The sequence below is a fragment of the Amblyomma maculatum genome, chromosome 4, assembly GCF_055883805.1.
Source record: "Amblyomma maculatum isolate TAMU_Amacu chromosome 4, ASM5588380v1, whole genome shotgun sequence".
Classification (NCBI taxonomy): domain Eukaryota; kingdom Metazoa; phylum Arthropoda; class Arachnida; order Ixodida; family Ixodidae; genus Amblyomma; species Amblyomma maculatum.
The window spans coordinates 41,891,742-41,909,598 of record NC_139347.1 but is presented as its reverse complement, the minus strand read 5'-3'; the positions used below and the strand labels follow the sequence as shown (position 1 = coordinate 41,909,598).

General features: G+C 42.0%; 1 protein-coding gene across 1 annotated transcript in view; it reads left to right on the top strand.

The window, feature by feature from the left end:
- The window catches only part of LOC146190832 (relaxin receptor 2-like), a 139,897-nt gene extending 134,929 nt beyond the window's left edge, over window positions 1-4,968 (top strand). The window contains exons 17-19 of the mRNA XM_084601206.1: window positions 920-1,121; window positions 1,618-1,779; window positions 2,991-4,968. Coding sequence (XP_084457332.1) covers window positions 920-1,121; window positions 1,618-1,779; window positions 2,991-3,166 — 540 coding nt within the window. The 3' untranslated portion in view covers window positions 3,167-4,968. The remainder of the gene's footprint in view (window positions 1-919; window positions 1,122-1,617; window positions 1,780-2,990) is intronic.
- Window positions 4,969-17,857: the final 12,889 nt, after the last annotated feature.

Below are 17,857 nucleotides of genomic sequence, written 5' to 3'. Positions count from 1 at the left end.
GCTGGCCCATCAACGTAAAACGACCGATAGTTGCCTGCAGGCGCCGAGAGTGCAATAAATGCGGCTGGAGGATTGTTGGGTTTAGGAACTTTGGGTCATTGCCCACGTCACTGACGCGTTTTGCACCAATCCAAATTTTCCGTTCTGCTCGTTTTGATGTAGTAAAGGCTCTCGAAACTTTTCCTCTCCAACTCTGAGTAAATTACATTTAGCTCTTTCAAAAGGCCGTTCGGGAAATAACATCTTTTTACGGTTTCTGTCTGATGCTGCCGAGGGCGTGCGTGGTACGCATTGCTGGTTGCGAAAGAATCGCCTCGCTGCGCAGTGATGTTTTCTTCTTCTCCGTTGTGTATGCAAATTCTGACCCTAAATAAGGCAGAAGGCTTCTTGGTACTTACAGATTTTTCATCCATTCATTACAAAGTTAGACGATGGTGCTTCATTAAAAGAATGCACTCAGGATGGATTTTACATTTCCACAAGGCAGTTGTCAACACAAAACAACTTTTTATTTCTTCGCTTGCGACCACTTTTCAAATTGTGAAGGATTAGGGTAGATCGGAGAAGGAAGGAAGCAAGCACGATGGCATGATGGTTAAAAATCAAATTGATGGGCAGCGCGGTTCATGGCCCGCATCATGATTGACGATGAAAGGAAGTGGATTGCATAAACTAACAGTAAATGAGGTCAGTTGCAACTCAGGACGTAATGTGCCATGATATTACGCTGGGTATTTTTAAGTTTGTTTGGAGGCACGATGAAATTGGACGTGTTTAAAATACGCATCATCGTTACTTTTTTGATGATTGTTTTCGCACTGCAATAATTATTTATGTATTTTTTCTTCAGAGGATTCAGCGCTATAGTGAAATCTCCACTCGATCTGACTCTTTTATTTATTTCTTTTTCTGTGCGCAGATGGTGCTAACTATGGGCTTATACCTGTCTATGTTCGCCATCATCAAAGGAGACAGGCAACGGGCACGTCCGGTCACTATGAAAAAACAGGAAGACGCTGTGTTGGCACTGAGATTTTTCTTTATTGTGCTCACCGACTGCCTCTGCTGGATACCCATCGTCATCATAAAGATACTGGCTCTCTGCGAAGTGCGCATTTCAGGTATGTGCACCACCGACAAGGGCAGCAGTGATAAGAATCTTATGGGCAGCAAAGTTCTGACAAGGCAAATCGCCATTGTCAGGGCAACAACGTTCGTACTCGCCATGATTTCCATGGTCGTCGCTGCACAGGCAAATTGAGCGTTGCAGGTCTTAGCGTTGTGTGTGACACTTATTTTTTGTGGGGCGATGAAACCATAAGAGCCCCCTATGCCAAGCACTGATGTTCGGCATTGTTGTACAAATCGCCAATTCCATCTAATGTCTCTCCGCTCTATTTGCAGCCACATTACTGTGGAAACTACCTCAAGTAGGTCAATGTCTGAGTGGTGTATTAAATATTATCAACATCATTTAAGCTACAAATCCCAGTGACATGCATTTCAGCAGTCTTATTTTGTCTCCGAATTTCTTAAAGCATGCATGAGCAGCGCACGTGAACCTTCTGGCATTGGCATGGTTGAATTAGTGAAACGAGGTTGTTGCATCCATCACAGAGGACGTCTACGCCTGGGTTGTGGTTTTCATCCTGCCAATCAACAGCGCTCTGAACCCAGTCATCTACACGCTGGCCGCTCCAACCGAGCTGAGGCGCCGCATCGAGAAGTTCTCGCAGCGCATACTCAAGTGCCACAAGAGAATCGAGTGCATGCTGACCAGTAGGTATACATTTTTTTCTGTACCGTTTTCGGCTGCGTTGCTCGACATTGCACCAAGAAAAGTTTAAAAGTTGAGTCTAAATAAAGGCCGCTTTGTCACACAGGTTGTCACTATCAACTGAGGCTACATATTGCATCTTTTATTGAATATTGTATCTTTTATGCTTTCTAGTGTCTTTACTTTTCTTTTGCCGAAATGAAAACAGAAGAACAGAAGGCTGTCAACTTCGCGCTTTAAGCAGAAGCCTGCTACTCACATTTACTTGCATTCGTTGCTGAAGCAGAGAAGTACCCCTGATTGCACAGTATGACTGTTCAAATTGATTATGAATCATTACAATTTTAAATAGTTATTTTACTAGGCTAAGCTTGAATTAAAATTATAGAAGTCATGTTTTCCAGATTAACAATGGCATCGAATTCCACATCGAAACGAGCGAAATAAATAATTTACGTGTTGATAAAGAAAAATGTAATTTTCATAACTTATAATACATGGTAATGCAGCGCTGCTCTAATTTACACGCAAAACATATTACATAAGAGCTTGGATAGCAATAACGTATATGCGGAGATGAAACTTTCGGCTTTCTTTATCAGTTACTGTTTAAATATATAGGACTCATTTTGAAAGAAAAATAAAAGAACTCAAAACGCCTTTATATTTTTTTTTCCATCTATCAGCATGAAGAAATATATCCTTCACTTTCAGCGTCCGAATCTTTCTATGCATCACTTGGCGGCGTGCACATAAGATAAAAGGGCTGCATTTTATTTTCTGCCTTCTAGCTGCGTTTCGTTTTTTGTTCGGAAAGCATAAACCGGAAGTCACATTAACATGCAAGACCGTTCTCAGAATATTCATCAGAGTTTTCAATCTACGCAGTGCTTGATATTTCTTTTCAAGTACGATAAAAAGGCTGTTAAGACTTTACCTCCTAGAGGCGCTGCAGATGAAGTTATGTGATGTTAGGAAGATAGCGAGAGACCAGAGAGCGTGGCGTGATATGGTCCATAGGGTCACGAAGAGTCGGACACGACTGAACGACTGAACTGAACTGAAGACTTTACAGCTAGACAAACATGCAACACCGCTGACATTAAGAACCGCATTGTCTCAGCCAGATCGCATGTCAAACAAACTAGATTACAATTCCTTGGTCTGTTTCTTTGCGACTTCATTTGTGGTTACCTGCGTCTGCTCTTCCCAGGTAACAGGACTCCCCGGTCTTCAGTGGCCACGCAAAGCTTGACCGGAACAGACATTGCGTCCGCTTCAACGGACTGCACCTCAGCGGGCGGCACGTACCACCCGATGGCCCGCCAGTCCATCGCCGCCATTCACGAGCTCTCAGAGTCTTCTGAAGCAGACGACACAGTTCTCTGAAGGCTTGACCACACCCGCGAAGGAGCTTAGCTCCCAGATGCGGCTGTGAAGACTCCCTCCAGCTACTCTCAGAGTCCAAGAAAGGACTGTGTAAAACCAGAAACTGGTAGCGATGTCAACGGCCTACACTCTCAACGTGGAGGTCATTTCACCTTTATGAAGCTGCAGCTTCTTTGGAATTGTCGAATGCGCCAGTGCCAGTTGTACATGTGAAGTTAAGAAGGTACACAAGCAGAGATGACTCTGTAGGTGGTGCTTTGATTGGAACCGCGTGTTGCTTACTTCGTGCAGTGCTTGTCTCCAGTTCTCCACGAGAGCTAGTGGCGGCCAATGCGTACAGCGCCGCTTGGGAAGAGCAGGTGGTCAGAACAGACCTTGAGCCACGACACGATCGATTGCAAGAGTTCTCAGAGGTAGCGCAGGTTGCCACTCAGCTAGCGCAACCTAAACTCAGCTTATGTACGCGGGCTGACAGCGATTTACTTCTCGGCACAAGTACAGACCATTTCGGTGTTTTGTCGTCGTCGATGTGCACCTTTGACTTGGCATGTTGTTCCTTCAGTGTTCCTAAAGTGAACGCATCGTCTCAGCGTTTGGTTGTGTACAACTGCTGTTACTGGGAAACAGTTTGTTACGTGATATACGTGCAAGGCCACATGAATACTTGTTCAGCATACGCCTACTCTCCACAGCGATTGCCGAAGCGTTGATGAGGGCGCTGTTGTAAATTGTTGTAGGCGCGAAGAACGCCACTCATGGGCATAAGCGCCAATACATGTATGCCTATTCCTAAGGGCAGCATGTGGCATGTCACCCTGCGAAGAAAGCCGGAATATAGTTCGCTTTGTGCAGCAGGTTCCGCGGTACACATGCGCAATTATGGCCAGCCACAGTAATATGCAGTCCTTCGGCTGTATTTCTCTGGCGCCCATACATCGTTTTCTGTATATGTTCGCGAACGAAGAGGTCATGAAGGTATTTATATGAGAAGCTCTGCTGGGTGCTTGTATATAGCTTGATTGTCTGTTATGTGTTTGCTTGTTGTGAAAGGATAAGAGTGCTGTAGACCCTAACTCACACACTTTGCAGTGGGTAAAGTTAAAAAGTAATGTAGTAGGAGACAAAAAACTAGTTTTAAACGCATATGGCTGCGTGGGAGCCCTGGCTCGAGCCAGTGGTGTAACAAAAAAAAAAAAAAAGAAAAAAAGAGACCGCGATTAAATAGACTCATTATTTCAAAATTATGTACACGGATCTGTTTCGCTCACATCAAGCGATTCATTTAACTGCTGTGAGATCTCACGTGTGTAGATACTGCCTTTCTGACTCGCAGATGCTAGGGCAGTTTGATCTCAGTGTAGGTAACCTGTGCAACCAGACGCGAAAAATCTTTTTCTATGATCGCTTTAAAGTATAATGACTCACGATGATTATTTAATTAATTACAAAAGGCATTAGAACACTGTAGGTTTGAAGCTGATTTATAGTAAACGGCTTTCCAGCTCAGCACTCATCCATACAGCAGCAGTTCGCGACTAGATTAAATTTCAGAGCGCTTATATTGACTCGGCTTCGTACTTATAACCAGGACTTGAATGCCGGAAGCAATTGAAATGTTTTGTATAAAAATATTCGACAAGCAAGGTACGTTATATAGGAATTTTATTTTTGATTACTATGACTTAATTTAAAAAGTGAAATCAATTATGCACGTTTATTAAACAACTTCTGACACCAATTTCTGTAATTTTTTGTAATGATGCGGTGAATATCAGGATTTTAAGTTGGCACATGAAAATCAACAGGACCTGTTTAAGTAATTGGTAACTGAATTTTCTTTCTTACGTTTTTTTTTTCAATTGCAAGAACAGGGTGGTAGCTATGACGTGGAAGTGAACTTCTGGTGAACTGAGGCAGGAAAGGAACAATCGAACAAAGAATTGTAATATCGCAATCTTTCCTGCCTTCCTTATTCAAGGCTGATGTCTAAATCACCTGTTGCATTTAAATAGCACGTAGTGTTCCGAGCATAACGGTGTTATAGGAGCTATGCTAAAAAGAAAAGTGGAAACGAAAACTCGAATGAGCCTGTATATGGGACTTGTATACCGATAAGCATAAATTATTTACTAACTTAATTTAAACGAGCTGAACAGTTTCATTACGAGTAACAACATATTTGTATCCGGCAAACCCCTCCTCATGAACAACACAGTAAAAGCAACATATAAATCTTTATCTCAGGCATTGCACTGCCAAGTATGCCTAGTGGTGCAGAAGCTTTGTCCGTACTTGAAAACTAAGCGCCTCACATTTTGTTTTAAAACAATCTCATGTCTTGCTTTTGAGGCATGTAAACTGCTCCCATCCATATTCACACCTGTGCATAACTATATACAGCCAAGTTCACTATTCTTGACAGGGTATTGCCTCCACACGTCCAATATTCTCATTATTCAAGTGCACATGTACACTATAAAAACACCTCCTGCGTCGTCAATGCTGTGTCGTTAAATATCCGCTCAGTATGGTCTACAACTCATTTTGTTTGGTTTAATCAACAGTAAGAATTTTTAGCCCCAACCTTATTTGTAACTGAGTTCATTTTCGGAGTTTTGTTAAGAATCAGTCCTTAGTAACGCATTTTTGTCAAGCATTTCGTTTACTGCGCTTTTCTGTAGCCATCTGTTTCCGTACGATGACCTTGACAATGCATTTAATGTCAAAGGCCGAGCCACTGAAAGGTCCTTACGGGCCTGGCAGTTGCGCCTATTGATATTTTAGCCGCTATCCTCACGATTGGAAACCCCACCTACACCAACAAGCGTGACTGTAACTATTCCAACGTTCGAAATTGTTCCTATTGGGAACCCACCATTCTCTTCCTTGAATAGTGCCAACCCCAAAGGGTACTTTAAAGGTTGGGAAACTGGTAAAGAAACATTGCAAAGCCAGCGCGTGCTTCAGAACCTGGGTAAGGTTGTGCTGCAATAACTTTTGTGTGGCTTCGCATACGAACGAAACACACGATACTTGCGTTGCTGTGATCACATGGCAAATAAGCCTGCCGACAGTGTCTATAACAGTACATGGTCGGGCAGCTCAAAGAAACCTTACGACGTCGCTGCCTCCTCTTCGGTTTTCGCATGTGTTAAGGAAGCTACGAACCGAGTCCCAGACTGGAGAAGAGAACTGTTAATGAGTGCTATTCCTTTCCTTCCTTGCCCGCACTAAAGAAACTCAAGAATCCGAGAGTTTCTGGTGTGTGGTCGACCTAAACAGGATACAAATGATATCGCTAAAAATTAGTCCATAGCTTTTAAACTAAATTTTAGGTTAACGTTTTTTATCCACCGCAATATGTAGAAGACATCGCAGGTACACAAAATTTGACCCGCTTTATATTAAACTGCTGCCTCTTAATATCCTGATGGAAAAACTAATTGTCGTAGGAGGGGTTTGAAACGTAAACTCAAAAGTAGAAAAAAAAAAAACAAGTAAGGAAAAGTAGTCCTGGTGATATAGCGCTGTGTACACAGAGTAAATGTCGAGGAAGCGGCAAGTCAGTTATTTTTCTTTTTTGTCCTCCTTCGTTTCCTTGAGTTTACCCGCACCAACGCTGGCAGTTTGTGCTCAGTGAATATACCGCTGTGTTGCTCCTTCCATGTGTGCTACGTGTATATAATGATAACCCCTTGTGGTGATGTTAATAATCGCGACGCTCGTCTACGACAGCTACTTATCTGTGTGTTGATGGGTCCAAACAAAAACAAGATGTTATTGTGGATACTGTCAATTTTCTCGCTGGTCTTTTCTGTGCGTTTGAGAGTCAAGGTCAGTGAATATCGAGTGTATGAAACGGATGTTTAGTGTGCTTCAGGCTGTTTCTTTTCCGGTGTACACGGAATCTAAAAATGGTATTCGAAACTCAACTTGAGCTGCAGGCCCTCTTAACGTCTAAACGGCACTGGACACGTTTCTACGGAGAAAATAGAGCTCCGTAGTAAAGATGAAACCATTAAATGCCATTGACTTTCAACGCAAAGTTCGACTTTACAGCAGCTCTTGCCAAGAGAAAAACGGGCTGACACAGTGACTTTGGTTTAATAAATGTTTTGTTCTTGACAACTATCTATCGCTTTTCAATAGCCGAGGCATCTGCTTATAGAATCGAGAATTTGGCTCAGGTGTAAGCGAAGCCGGAAGCTTGCTGAGAGAATTCCAACCTGCTCTCTCTGCACAACATCCAAGAAGCCTATCTGTAAGGAAATGTGGAACCCAGCCTTTTAGGGTCACTGTCTGTAGGAGATTCAGAGTCTCCATTAAGCTACAGAACTGCCGATATACGATTAGTGCCAATATAATCAACGACTGTAAAAGCTTTATACAAAGCCTAACCTGCCATAATACCAGAGGTTGTGTAGACGCATTCACCTCCATTGACATGTAACCATTGAAACTAACATGCCATATCGCGAGACGTGTTCTATGGAGGACAAAAACTACCAGGACATGCGACTGGCACACAAAACACACAGCTTTGCTATAGGCATATGGTATCAAAGTACACTTACTGAGCTAAAGTGGGGCGTAAGATTTTCAGTGTATGCTATTGAGGCCAGGTGGTCATTCGCGCTCATCAAACCTATACGCTAAGATCACTAGACGCGTGTCCTGGGGACTTTTGTCACCGATAGCACATGTTCTGCCAATTTAAATAGCATATTAGTGACAGCAACGCCTTTACTTGTTACAAAGAATAAAAAAAAAAAAAGGAAATGAGAAGACCTAGTTGAAAACCGTTGTGGACTATTTCGGTTGTGTATGTGGACACATTTTCGACATTTGTATTGTACATTCATTTTGTTCAGTTTCGTACAAGGAGTGTGTAATAAACTGTGTGTGACATGTACTGTATGTGCGACTCAGTTCATCTTGGTGATTAAGTAAACAGGTTGGTCATTGCGTTATCTAGAGTGTTTTATTTGTGGTAAACATAAATTTCATCTCCATTAGACTGTAGCGGTGATGCTACAGAAGCACGCTGTGCATATCGATGTCATGCTTCGCTGCACGACCCCCCCCCCCCCCCCCCCCCCCTTCTCCATAAAGAAAATGGTGCAAGCGTTTTGGCATTTCGCGCGGTGGAACTACAAGCGGCTTTACATAATTTTAATAACATCAACATCAGCGTTTCCTAATAGTGATAGCGGCCTCTCTTGAAATAGAACCACGTCAAGACTATTAGCTCTTTGAGGACCAGTCCAATAGGCAGAAAGTATTTCTTGGTCTTTTTTTTTTTTGCCAGAAAAAGATAAGCGTAATTTCATTTGCCAATGTAAAATTTCTCGCTTGCTAAACGTTGGGATGGTGGGAACGGGGGTCTTATATTGAATCCCTCCAGCTTAGGCATCCACAAAGTGGTTGGTCGTAATAAATATATGCGCCATTTATTTAGGTCAAGTGAAGCACGAAACAGACGCGAGAGGCGTCTATGCTCAGACGTGCTTTCTTAGACGAAGGAGCGAATATTGTTGAAACGGAGGCACAAATTTTGTCAGTGCAACTGCGTTTAAATATCCTTGCTGGCATTTAAGCCCCCAAACAACGTTTCTGCTATGTTGGGAGATTATGCATCTCAAAACATGTATTATTGTTTTCATAAATTTCGTGTACAGAATATCTTCAAAGTATGGCGGCAAATACGCGTAATTTCAAAATTTTAGCATTAATTTCGTCTCCTATAGCTATAGAAGAAGCAATTCTTACTGCAGAGCTGGCTTTAACAAAATCATGCATGCACATTTAGCTGAAGCGGCACTAAGATGTGCAGAGAAGTGGCAATGATAGGAACGTGAGGGCTTATTGGGACATGCTTACGAAAAAAGCCATCAGTGAATGCAGAAAAAAAAAAGGATTTGATATTTGGGTGTGTTCAAATGAAGGCGGTAATCTAGGCCTAGTAACACTCCGTTTCTAATTAAATTCTCATATGTGATGACAAAATGTGTCGGCAGAAGGAGGGAAAAGAAAGCAAGACTTGCTGTAGATTTTTCGAAAAACAAAATCGCATAATCGCATATCCCAAGAGTTGGGAAGTGCCGTTTTTGTCGCTTCGAAAATTTGTGAGTTTGGAGCATTAGTGCATGCACACTAAACTTTTGTCGCACAATTGTCTTATTCGTGATGTAGTGAGCGCCAAACATGAGGTTCAAGGTGGGAGGAAGACACAGCACCTTGGTTGTCATTTTTGGCGCTAACGACATTATGAATGAGATTCAATTCGCCCAACTTCCTGCTTTACTAAAATTGTATTAGTAGAAGAAATCTACGCAACCTGTACTTTTGCAAGCTACAAAACGCTATTTTCTTACAGCGTTTTTCTTTTTTGGTGAAAATTGGGAACTTCAAGTCACGCGCTGCAAAACATGTCATGAGTTGTACTTTCACGCATGTCCCATTGATGTTTTCCAACTAAGCTTTCACGATTTTTTTTTTTTAGTCCATTTTCTTCATTTCAGACAAAAGTTCTAGGTCTGTAAACATTTTATTCACAGTGCCTAAAATCCACCAATGCTCAAAATGATAAAATAATAGAGAACTTTGAATTAAATGTTTATTTTTCAACATTTTAGTTTTAATAAAAGCAATATTCAAAGTTATTAAATAAACCTTCAATTTTTGTTAAAATCTCTTTGGACAATCCTCAGTACTTCTTTAATATAATAATGAACATGAAAAATTCTGCATTATGCTGTTGAATATTTTATAAAATGAAATGAAAATTCCGTTCATGTGTCGTAAACTCATCATTTAGAATTGCTTAGGGTGACTCTTAGTGACAGAAACATTCAGTACTTCGGGTTAAAACAAAATTAGTTACCAGGATTCAAATAATTGTGGGTTTTTACAAGATTATTATAGATAAGTTTTTGAAGCCGATTTTCCGAATGTCCTTTTATAAAAGAAAGAGGCTCCCTTTCTTTAGGTTTTCACCTAGGCTGCATTCTTTTCAAGGAGGCGCATCCCCACAATGCTGTGCTGCACGGTTCAATATTTGGAGTGTTGTACTTTTTTGCTCACTCTTATTTCTCGAGGTTCTATGGTTCTACAGGGGACTGTCGGTAGAACTGTCTTCTGAAAGAAACATTTCAGTCAGAAGGAGTCTAAGGAGCTAGTTGACTAATAAATGTGATGTTGTTAGCTCTACAAACGACAATTCAATAAAATCCAAAAAAGAGAGCGTGGCCGTTGATGCCGGTATTTAAGCACCTTATCGTCTAACACGGGTTCATAACTACTTCACACTTTCTTCCACTTCAAATGAATGGTGGAGGACCGCTTGGAGGCCTTTCCTGCCGTTTATTTAATACACTTTCACGAGAGAAGCGTTCGTACACCAGGCGTAATTTTTTTTCTTTTAAAAAAATTAAAAATTTAATCCTCTTGGCTTTGCGGAAGTGTTGAAGACCGCTCTGCAGAATCTCCAGTATGCTTACATTCTTCAGTGTTTATTGGTCTGACATGCAGATTTCCTTAAGTTGTGCTGTGTTGCTTGATGCTTTGCTAACTCACCAACACCGACGCTAGAATATATGAGGTGCCTTATGAGTGAAAGCACTGCTCTCATCTCTCAAGATTTAGTTTACTGTTTCTCACGAGTCGTATATTAGCAAGAGTACCGTCATTTAGATATCGTGGTAGAGGTGAGGTGATTTTCCTCTAGCTGTGCCTTATAGAGGAACAGATTATGGAAGCAGGGCCCAAGGAAGCGTTTCCGAAAAGAAAGGTGGAGGTTCTGAACAAATGCACGCCGTCGAGACTGCGGTTGTTAGGCCGCACGTTATATGAAAGTGGATAAAAAAAGCCTTAAAAAAAATTCAGAGAAAACTTTTGCATTTGTGCATGGCCGGCAGCAGAAACAAATACGAATAAACTTCCAGACATAGCTCGTGGCACAGTGACACCTGACTACCCACTGTAAAGTTTGGTGTATATACTGTTAAGCGTCTGGAGCATTCTATATGGTGTCAAGGATTTTGTAGCAACGACCCGTCAATGTCTGTCGCTATTAATTAACTCCGAACTTCTTCATCGCCCGCGCCATGGGAATGGAGCTCGCCGCATTTCGGCGATGTACGCTCTAAGCTGCGAAATAGGCTTGCGGGAGAGGACATGCAAAATGTTATGTTAGTGCACTCAAATCTCCATGTTAGAAAAGACGAACAAGAAAGCATCTGCCTACCAGCAGCGACGAGTCAGACTTATGCAACGCTTTCCACCAAATGTACACTCTGTATTCTATAAAGGGGCGGATATGGGCTGGTTCGAACATATTGAAGAAGGCAATAAAACATCGAAGGCAGAACAAGACACAGTGCATGTCTCTGTCAGTCTCAATTGTACCGTCTTCCGTAGTAGAGTTTTATCCCCTTATACTCTGTATATATCCAATACGTCGTCATCTTTTCCTGGAAAGGCTTAACAATATTTTAGTTCTCTTGTAATAATAAATTATTTGCTTCTTCTTCAGTTTTAAAATAAGCGCTAAATAAAACTGCGCGTTGTAGCTAATTTCCAAATTTGATAGTTTTCTTGAGACCAGATTTCGTAAAAGACGCCTTATTTTAATATATATATATATATATATATATATATATATATATATATATATATATATATATATATATATATATATATATATATATATATATATATATATATATATATATATATATATCTGCGGCGCCCGTATAAACGGAGATGCCGTGTGCACCCGCCGAGGGAGATTTGTAAGGCAGAGAAAATTACAGGGAACACATCGAAAAGCCGCCAATATATTCGAGCCTAGAAAACTACACGGGAAACGGGAGCTACGTATGTTCTGGCTGGTTCGAAGGTAATAGCGCAGGCGGAAATTCCAGGTCTTCAGGAAAGAAGTATATTGCTATGGGAAGGAGATGGCCGCTGGCGTTAAAGTCTCCGTGCGGCGGTAATAAGTGTGGTGCTGTCAAAACCGGGATTACGCGAGCCATCGTGTAGCTACGAATCGGCAGCCAAGCTTAGCTCTTCCTTATTAAAGGAGCAGCCCGATACAAGTCGAGATTAGCAACGGCTGTAAACTACCACGAAACATATGAATTACTAAAAACACATGCAGAAATCGGCTGTGGAAAGCGAGTGCGAACTTGAATCTAGCTTCTGAAGATTTCTCCTCCTAAGCGGCAGCCCTGAGCAAATCTAAAGAATTGAAATATGAACTTAATATATATTTAGTTGTGTAACATTAAAAATATAGTGCAAAGAGGTTTTTTTTATTTATTACGTTTACGGAGTATTGAGCATAATGTAGATAAAAGGTTTCGTGAAAATCAGATTTTTTGACGGGAATGAAATTTAGTTTCCGATTTTCGGCTCCTGGCTCAAAATTTGTGATTTTGTCCCCAACAAACTGCTGCACCAAATATAGTGTTCTGTAGTGTGGCGAATATTTGTTGAGTTAATACTTATGCATGAAACTTTTTAGTGTGCATGCTGTAGCGCTCCAATCTTAGAGCTTGAGCAAATGATAAAACCATTTAAAACATCTTGTGGCATCGATTTTCGTGCGGGAAAATACAGAGCATTTTGCAAAATTATCTTGTCGACAAATGTTTTCACCACATATAAAAGTTTCGTGGAAAAGAAAAAAAAATTGCCATGGGAGCACGAAACGATAACCGTCTTTTCTGAACACGCATTATATGGCTATTTTTATCGGAAGGGGAGATTATTTGTCTCGCCGGTTTGCACTAGAAATTATTTTGCAAAAATAAGGAGAAAATGCAATTATATGCCACCGGAATTCTGCTAGGTGCCAACTACAAGCCACCGGTGACAGCATTCTCTATTGCTACTTGTAAATGCTTTTGTGCTGCATGCAGCCTAAGCTTGAGTCTGTCGTCAGCGCCACTGCGGCACGTAACTGTGGATTCGGAGCGTTCTGTTGTTTTGCCAGATCGAGCTGGTAGGGAGAAAACGGTGCCAGTGCCTTCTGATCAAGACTACAGGAAACGAAATGTACCGGGACGCTGTTGAAGAGGGGGAGACAGATAATCTTATTTAATGGGGGAAACGGCCATTACTTCGTTTCAAAGGACACGCTCTTATATTCAATCCATCGAGACCAGTGGCCTCCGCGATCAAGCGCACCATTGCATCGGAACTTATCGTGGAGACCATGGTCAAGCAACCGCTGTTTTAGGCGGCAGATGGCGCCATATCAACAGTTGAAACAACAAATAAATAAATAAATGAAAAAATAAATGTTTTGGAAGCGAAGACGACAATGATGACATTTATATGCGTAGTTCTTTCGGTGAGGAAGGCAGCTCAAAACGATACGTAATCACAACAAATGCGGCGTGCTGGTGTTTCCTTCCAACACTACTTTGCCCATTTCACTAGCCCCCGCTCCAAACATATTTCACAGGTGGAATCGGTCAAATATCTAGGTGCTCTTATAACTCAGCATTAGATTGTAGCCTTCATATGAAGAATAATCATTTTAAAACATAACACGAATTCCAAGTTTGGGATTCGTCCCGACACATTATTATTACTGTACAAAGCCTATGTCAGGCCTATACTGGAATTTGGTTGCATTCTGTTCTCTGGTAGCGTGTACTACAAGGCTGAACACATAGTCTTACTTAAGGCGAGCTCTATGCATCTGCTTTAATCTCGCGGAATCAGTTTCAAACGCCCTGCTTTATCTAGAAGCCCGCATACCTGACCTAAATTTCGGCTACAAACTATTCACGGCGCGAACTTATCTCAGGTAGTTTGACCCGGTCATAGAGGTAAGTACTTTCATTTTTTTGTCTCTATCAGACTTCTCTTCTAATCATTGGCCACGGTATCAGATGTCACAAGTTACGTTAATGTAGAACCCTTTTAACACCGATTGGTGAGTGGGCTTGGCAGCACGGAAACAAAACCAAGATAAAGCCGACGACATTTTTTTCTAGTGAAAGCGCTTGCAGTGAGCCGTTGCAGTCAGGAAAGAAAGAAGTGATTTTGCAACTTTAATTTATACTTACAGAAGGAAGGCGGCTTGTTCCTGAAAATGAAAGTGTTCGTAGTTCCTAGGTAAACATGAAAAGTGCTTTCTAATATATTTTCATAGTAACTATATGGTTTGCAGACGAAATAACAAAATAAAATACCTAAAACATAGTTTTTTGTTTTATGCTAAAGTTGAACTAAGCGGTTTTTGGCGGGGTTTGATGCTCCTTGTTGGAGGGGTCTTCATTTCTGACTCGGCAACGCCGATGAGTAGTAATGCTCTTTACAGAAAGCCTTTTGATGCCTTGTGTCCTCAATGAAAAGAGTAATTTAAGTGATAAAGTAAAGACTGGGAGCAGGTGCCGATTCGGTATTACCAGAAGATTGCGATGGAAAGCGGATGTGCTTACTTTGTGCACTTCGGAAACTAGAAATTAAGTCTTGTGTAATATTGTGCGAAAGTCTGGAGCAGAGACAAATCAAATGGTTAAACTGGGCGTCGATTCTCTTAAAGTTGAATGCCTCCTCCGCTCCGCTAGACAATGCACAAAACGCCGCCCTCCGTGACTGAGGAACCGACGGAAATATGATGCGAAACCTTCTCCTCGAACGCGGACCCATTTGTATGCAGAGCGTATGACATCCGCGTATCTACGGAGTCTGCAGGGTTGGACACTGCGCTCTGGCTAGGCAGCGCACAAAAGCTTCTGTCGAAAAAAAATCGCGCCACCAAAGCTTTGGAAAATGCTTCGGTATTCCAAGTGCGTCCCCTGCCCCCCACTCAGAGCCTTTCAGGTTCCGGGCGTGAACAGGGCGCGAAATGGCATCTTTTCCCGATTTTTCGTCTCGTACAAGCTTAGGAAAACTGACCTGGAAAGGAAGGCAAGCAGGTAGGTAGTCATCGCAGCTGTTCGTGTTTATTATTGAGTCTTTCTTTTTTTTTTTTTTTTTGACACATACGATAAGCAATTTTCCCGAAAGGAAACCTGGATTGAGTGCACATACCACACGGCCTTGGGAGAGTCCACGACAGCTCTCCGCGGAGAGGGAGAACCTATGGATAAGTTTCGTTAAAAAAAAAAAAAAAAAATGTAAAGAAGGTGCTAGGTCTTCTGTATTTTTACTTTTATTTTATCGAACTCTGTTAGGAAATTTTGTAAACATGACTTGGATATTTCCACATTTAGGCTGTAAAGAGAAAAGTAAGCAGAAATGAGGCAGAAGACGTGGTGATTGCTTGGTATGGATAATTTTTACTTTGTTGCTGCGGAGAAAGGTTGTTAATGCTGAGTTTGCTGGCCCAGTTGCATTCAAACTGCTAACGTTGCCTTTATGACTGCGAAGAGCAACAAACAAGCGTTCTTTGCATCTTTTACAGTAAGTTGCGAAGATACATTTCTGTAATATGTGGAGCACTAACATTAGTCAACTGAGGGACACCAGGTCGACGACCCACGATGGCATAGTTACGGAGGCAAAGTGAGGTCATTTTACTTGTGCAAGGTATTACTGCCCTATTTGTTACACACCTTAACACAAGTGTCACCTGTCGACAGGTTTATCTCTTGTTGGCATATATATATATGGCACGTTATGACTCGACCACTAGAGTTTTCCACATCACACTTTAGTGAGCAGATAACTCTGAGTTGGCCCTGGGAGCCAGGTGAAACATCCAGTTACAGTTTCGACTCCCAAGCTCCGAATTATCAACAGCGCAGATTCAGTACACTATCGAGGAAGAAGGGGGAAGTGCAGGGGAAACGGCATACAGAGGAAATAGAAACCAAGAAGGGAGTCGAGAAAAGAAAAGTTGTTAAAGGTCAACTCCGGTGGTTTTTCCATCATTCTGTGTTTTTGGTTGAATTAGATTCCTCGACACGTCCTGACTCGAACACAAAAAGCCGTTTTTCGAAATTCCAATTAGAAGTATTTTTAAAATGAAAAAACAGCAAATCGAAACCGAAACTGCTTTCACGGCCAGAAACGACGTTCCGGGTGACGAAATGGTGACGTCACACTCAGTATTAGAGAAACACTCGTACGTGCGTTGGATGGTGAAAATAAAGTATGGAAATCATGAATCATTGCATAAAATGTCTGAGGTAGTTCAATATAAGCCTCACAATTTCATAGTCATGCGGGAAGTGGACAGTAACGCCGGTATACTGTTTGTGACGTCAGAAACTCAGTGTTGCCGGCAGAAATAGTCTCAACTTAAGCCATGAAAACAGCATATTTTAAAGTCGTGTTGCGCGCGAACGGATTATCGTACGGCGCCCAAATTTTGTAGAATGCGTCAGGACGGAGAGGAGAATCTACAGTAAAAATTTTATTAGAATATTCGAATGTCAAAAAACCCCCGGAGTTGCCCTTTAATGACTCTGCAGTTTGATACCATTCGGATGAATTTTTTGGTTTCAGTTTACACATGGTGGGGATTATTACGCGATAGCGTAATGTTCCTGTAAAATCGCAGCGTCATCGCCTAATCGTTGGCGGCGGCAGCGGCGCGGTCAGCGAAAAATTCTGAAATGCACCGTTTTGAGTGGAGGTCCCTGAGTAGGCGGCACGGATTGAGATACCTTATGAGCTGTGCAGGCTCGAAGAGACGGCCTCGTGGCAGCGAACGCGCCAGTCAGTTGTTGGGTCAGCCGGGTGCTTACGTGACAATCTCTCCTCTGACTTTCAGTCAGAAGCTCCCGCGCGCTATGGAAAGCATCCACCCGGTAACAGTAGCGAATAGGCGTTACGCTGTATGTCGTTTCGGCAAGTTTCCCCAAGAATGAGGAAACCGTGAATGAGGGTACCTGCACCTGACGTACTTCTCTTGAAGAATGCTGCTTTCCGTACTATTCTTAACTTTTATATTACATGCGCGTGATGCTTAGTTGGCCGTAGTAGCGACAACATTCGAGTAGTGCGCAGATTTAAAACGAAATGATAAAGAAAAGGGTAGAATTAGAGAAAGAAGATGGCGACACAGTAGGAAAGACCACTGAGCAAGGGTAGGGGGGAGGCTCAGTTCGCAAGCACGGCCAACGTTTCGACAAGCGGACTTGTATTCGTCTGGACAGCGCGATCATCCCTGGTGGGGGTTGAAATACGCTTCTGCTTCCGAAAAAAAGCCACGGAGGGGAGAGAGAGGAGGGTAGGTGAGAAAGAAACAGGGCAAGGAGTAAAAAAATGTTTTCTTTGGTATGACTTTATGAGCCTGGAGCCGGTGATCCCGTGGATTCAAAAAGAAAATAAAACGCGGCAGCAGCAGGAAACATTATAATGCGGGGTGGGTGGTAGTCAGCACCTAAATCAGGTTCAATGCTGACAGACTTTTCTTCAAGAGGCAAAGGCATTCCAAATGGTCCTGATGCAGAATACAGCTGCAAGGGTATAGTTATCAATAGCTTTCCTCAAAAAGGGTAGAAGAAACAATAATAACAAATTAAATGAACCATACCTGCCATGCCTGACATTATCTGAAGAAAATGACTCAAGGGGGAACCAAAGTAAGAAGCGATAAGAAGGTAACATGTTTAGAAAAACACTTGCACCCTATGCTAATGAGGGGGGGGGGGGGAGGGGGAATAGAATTTACATGTGTTGGGAACAAACTGTACAGTAAATGTTACATGGGATTGTTTACCT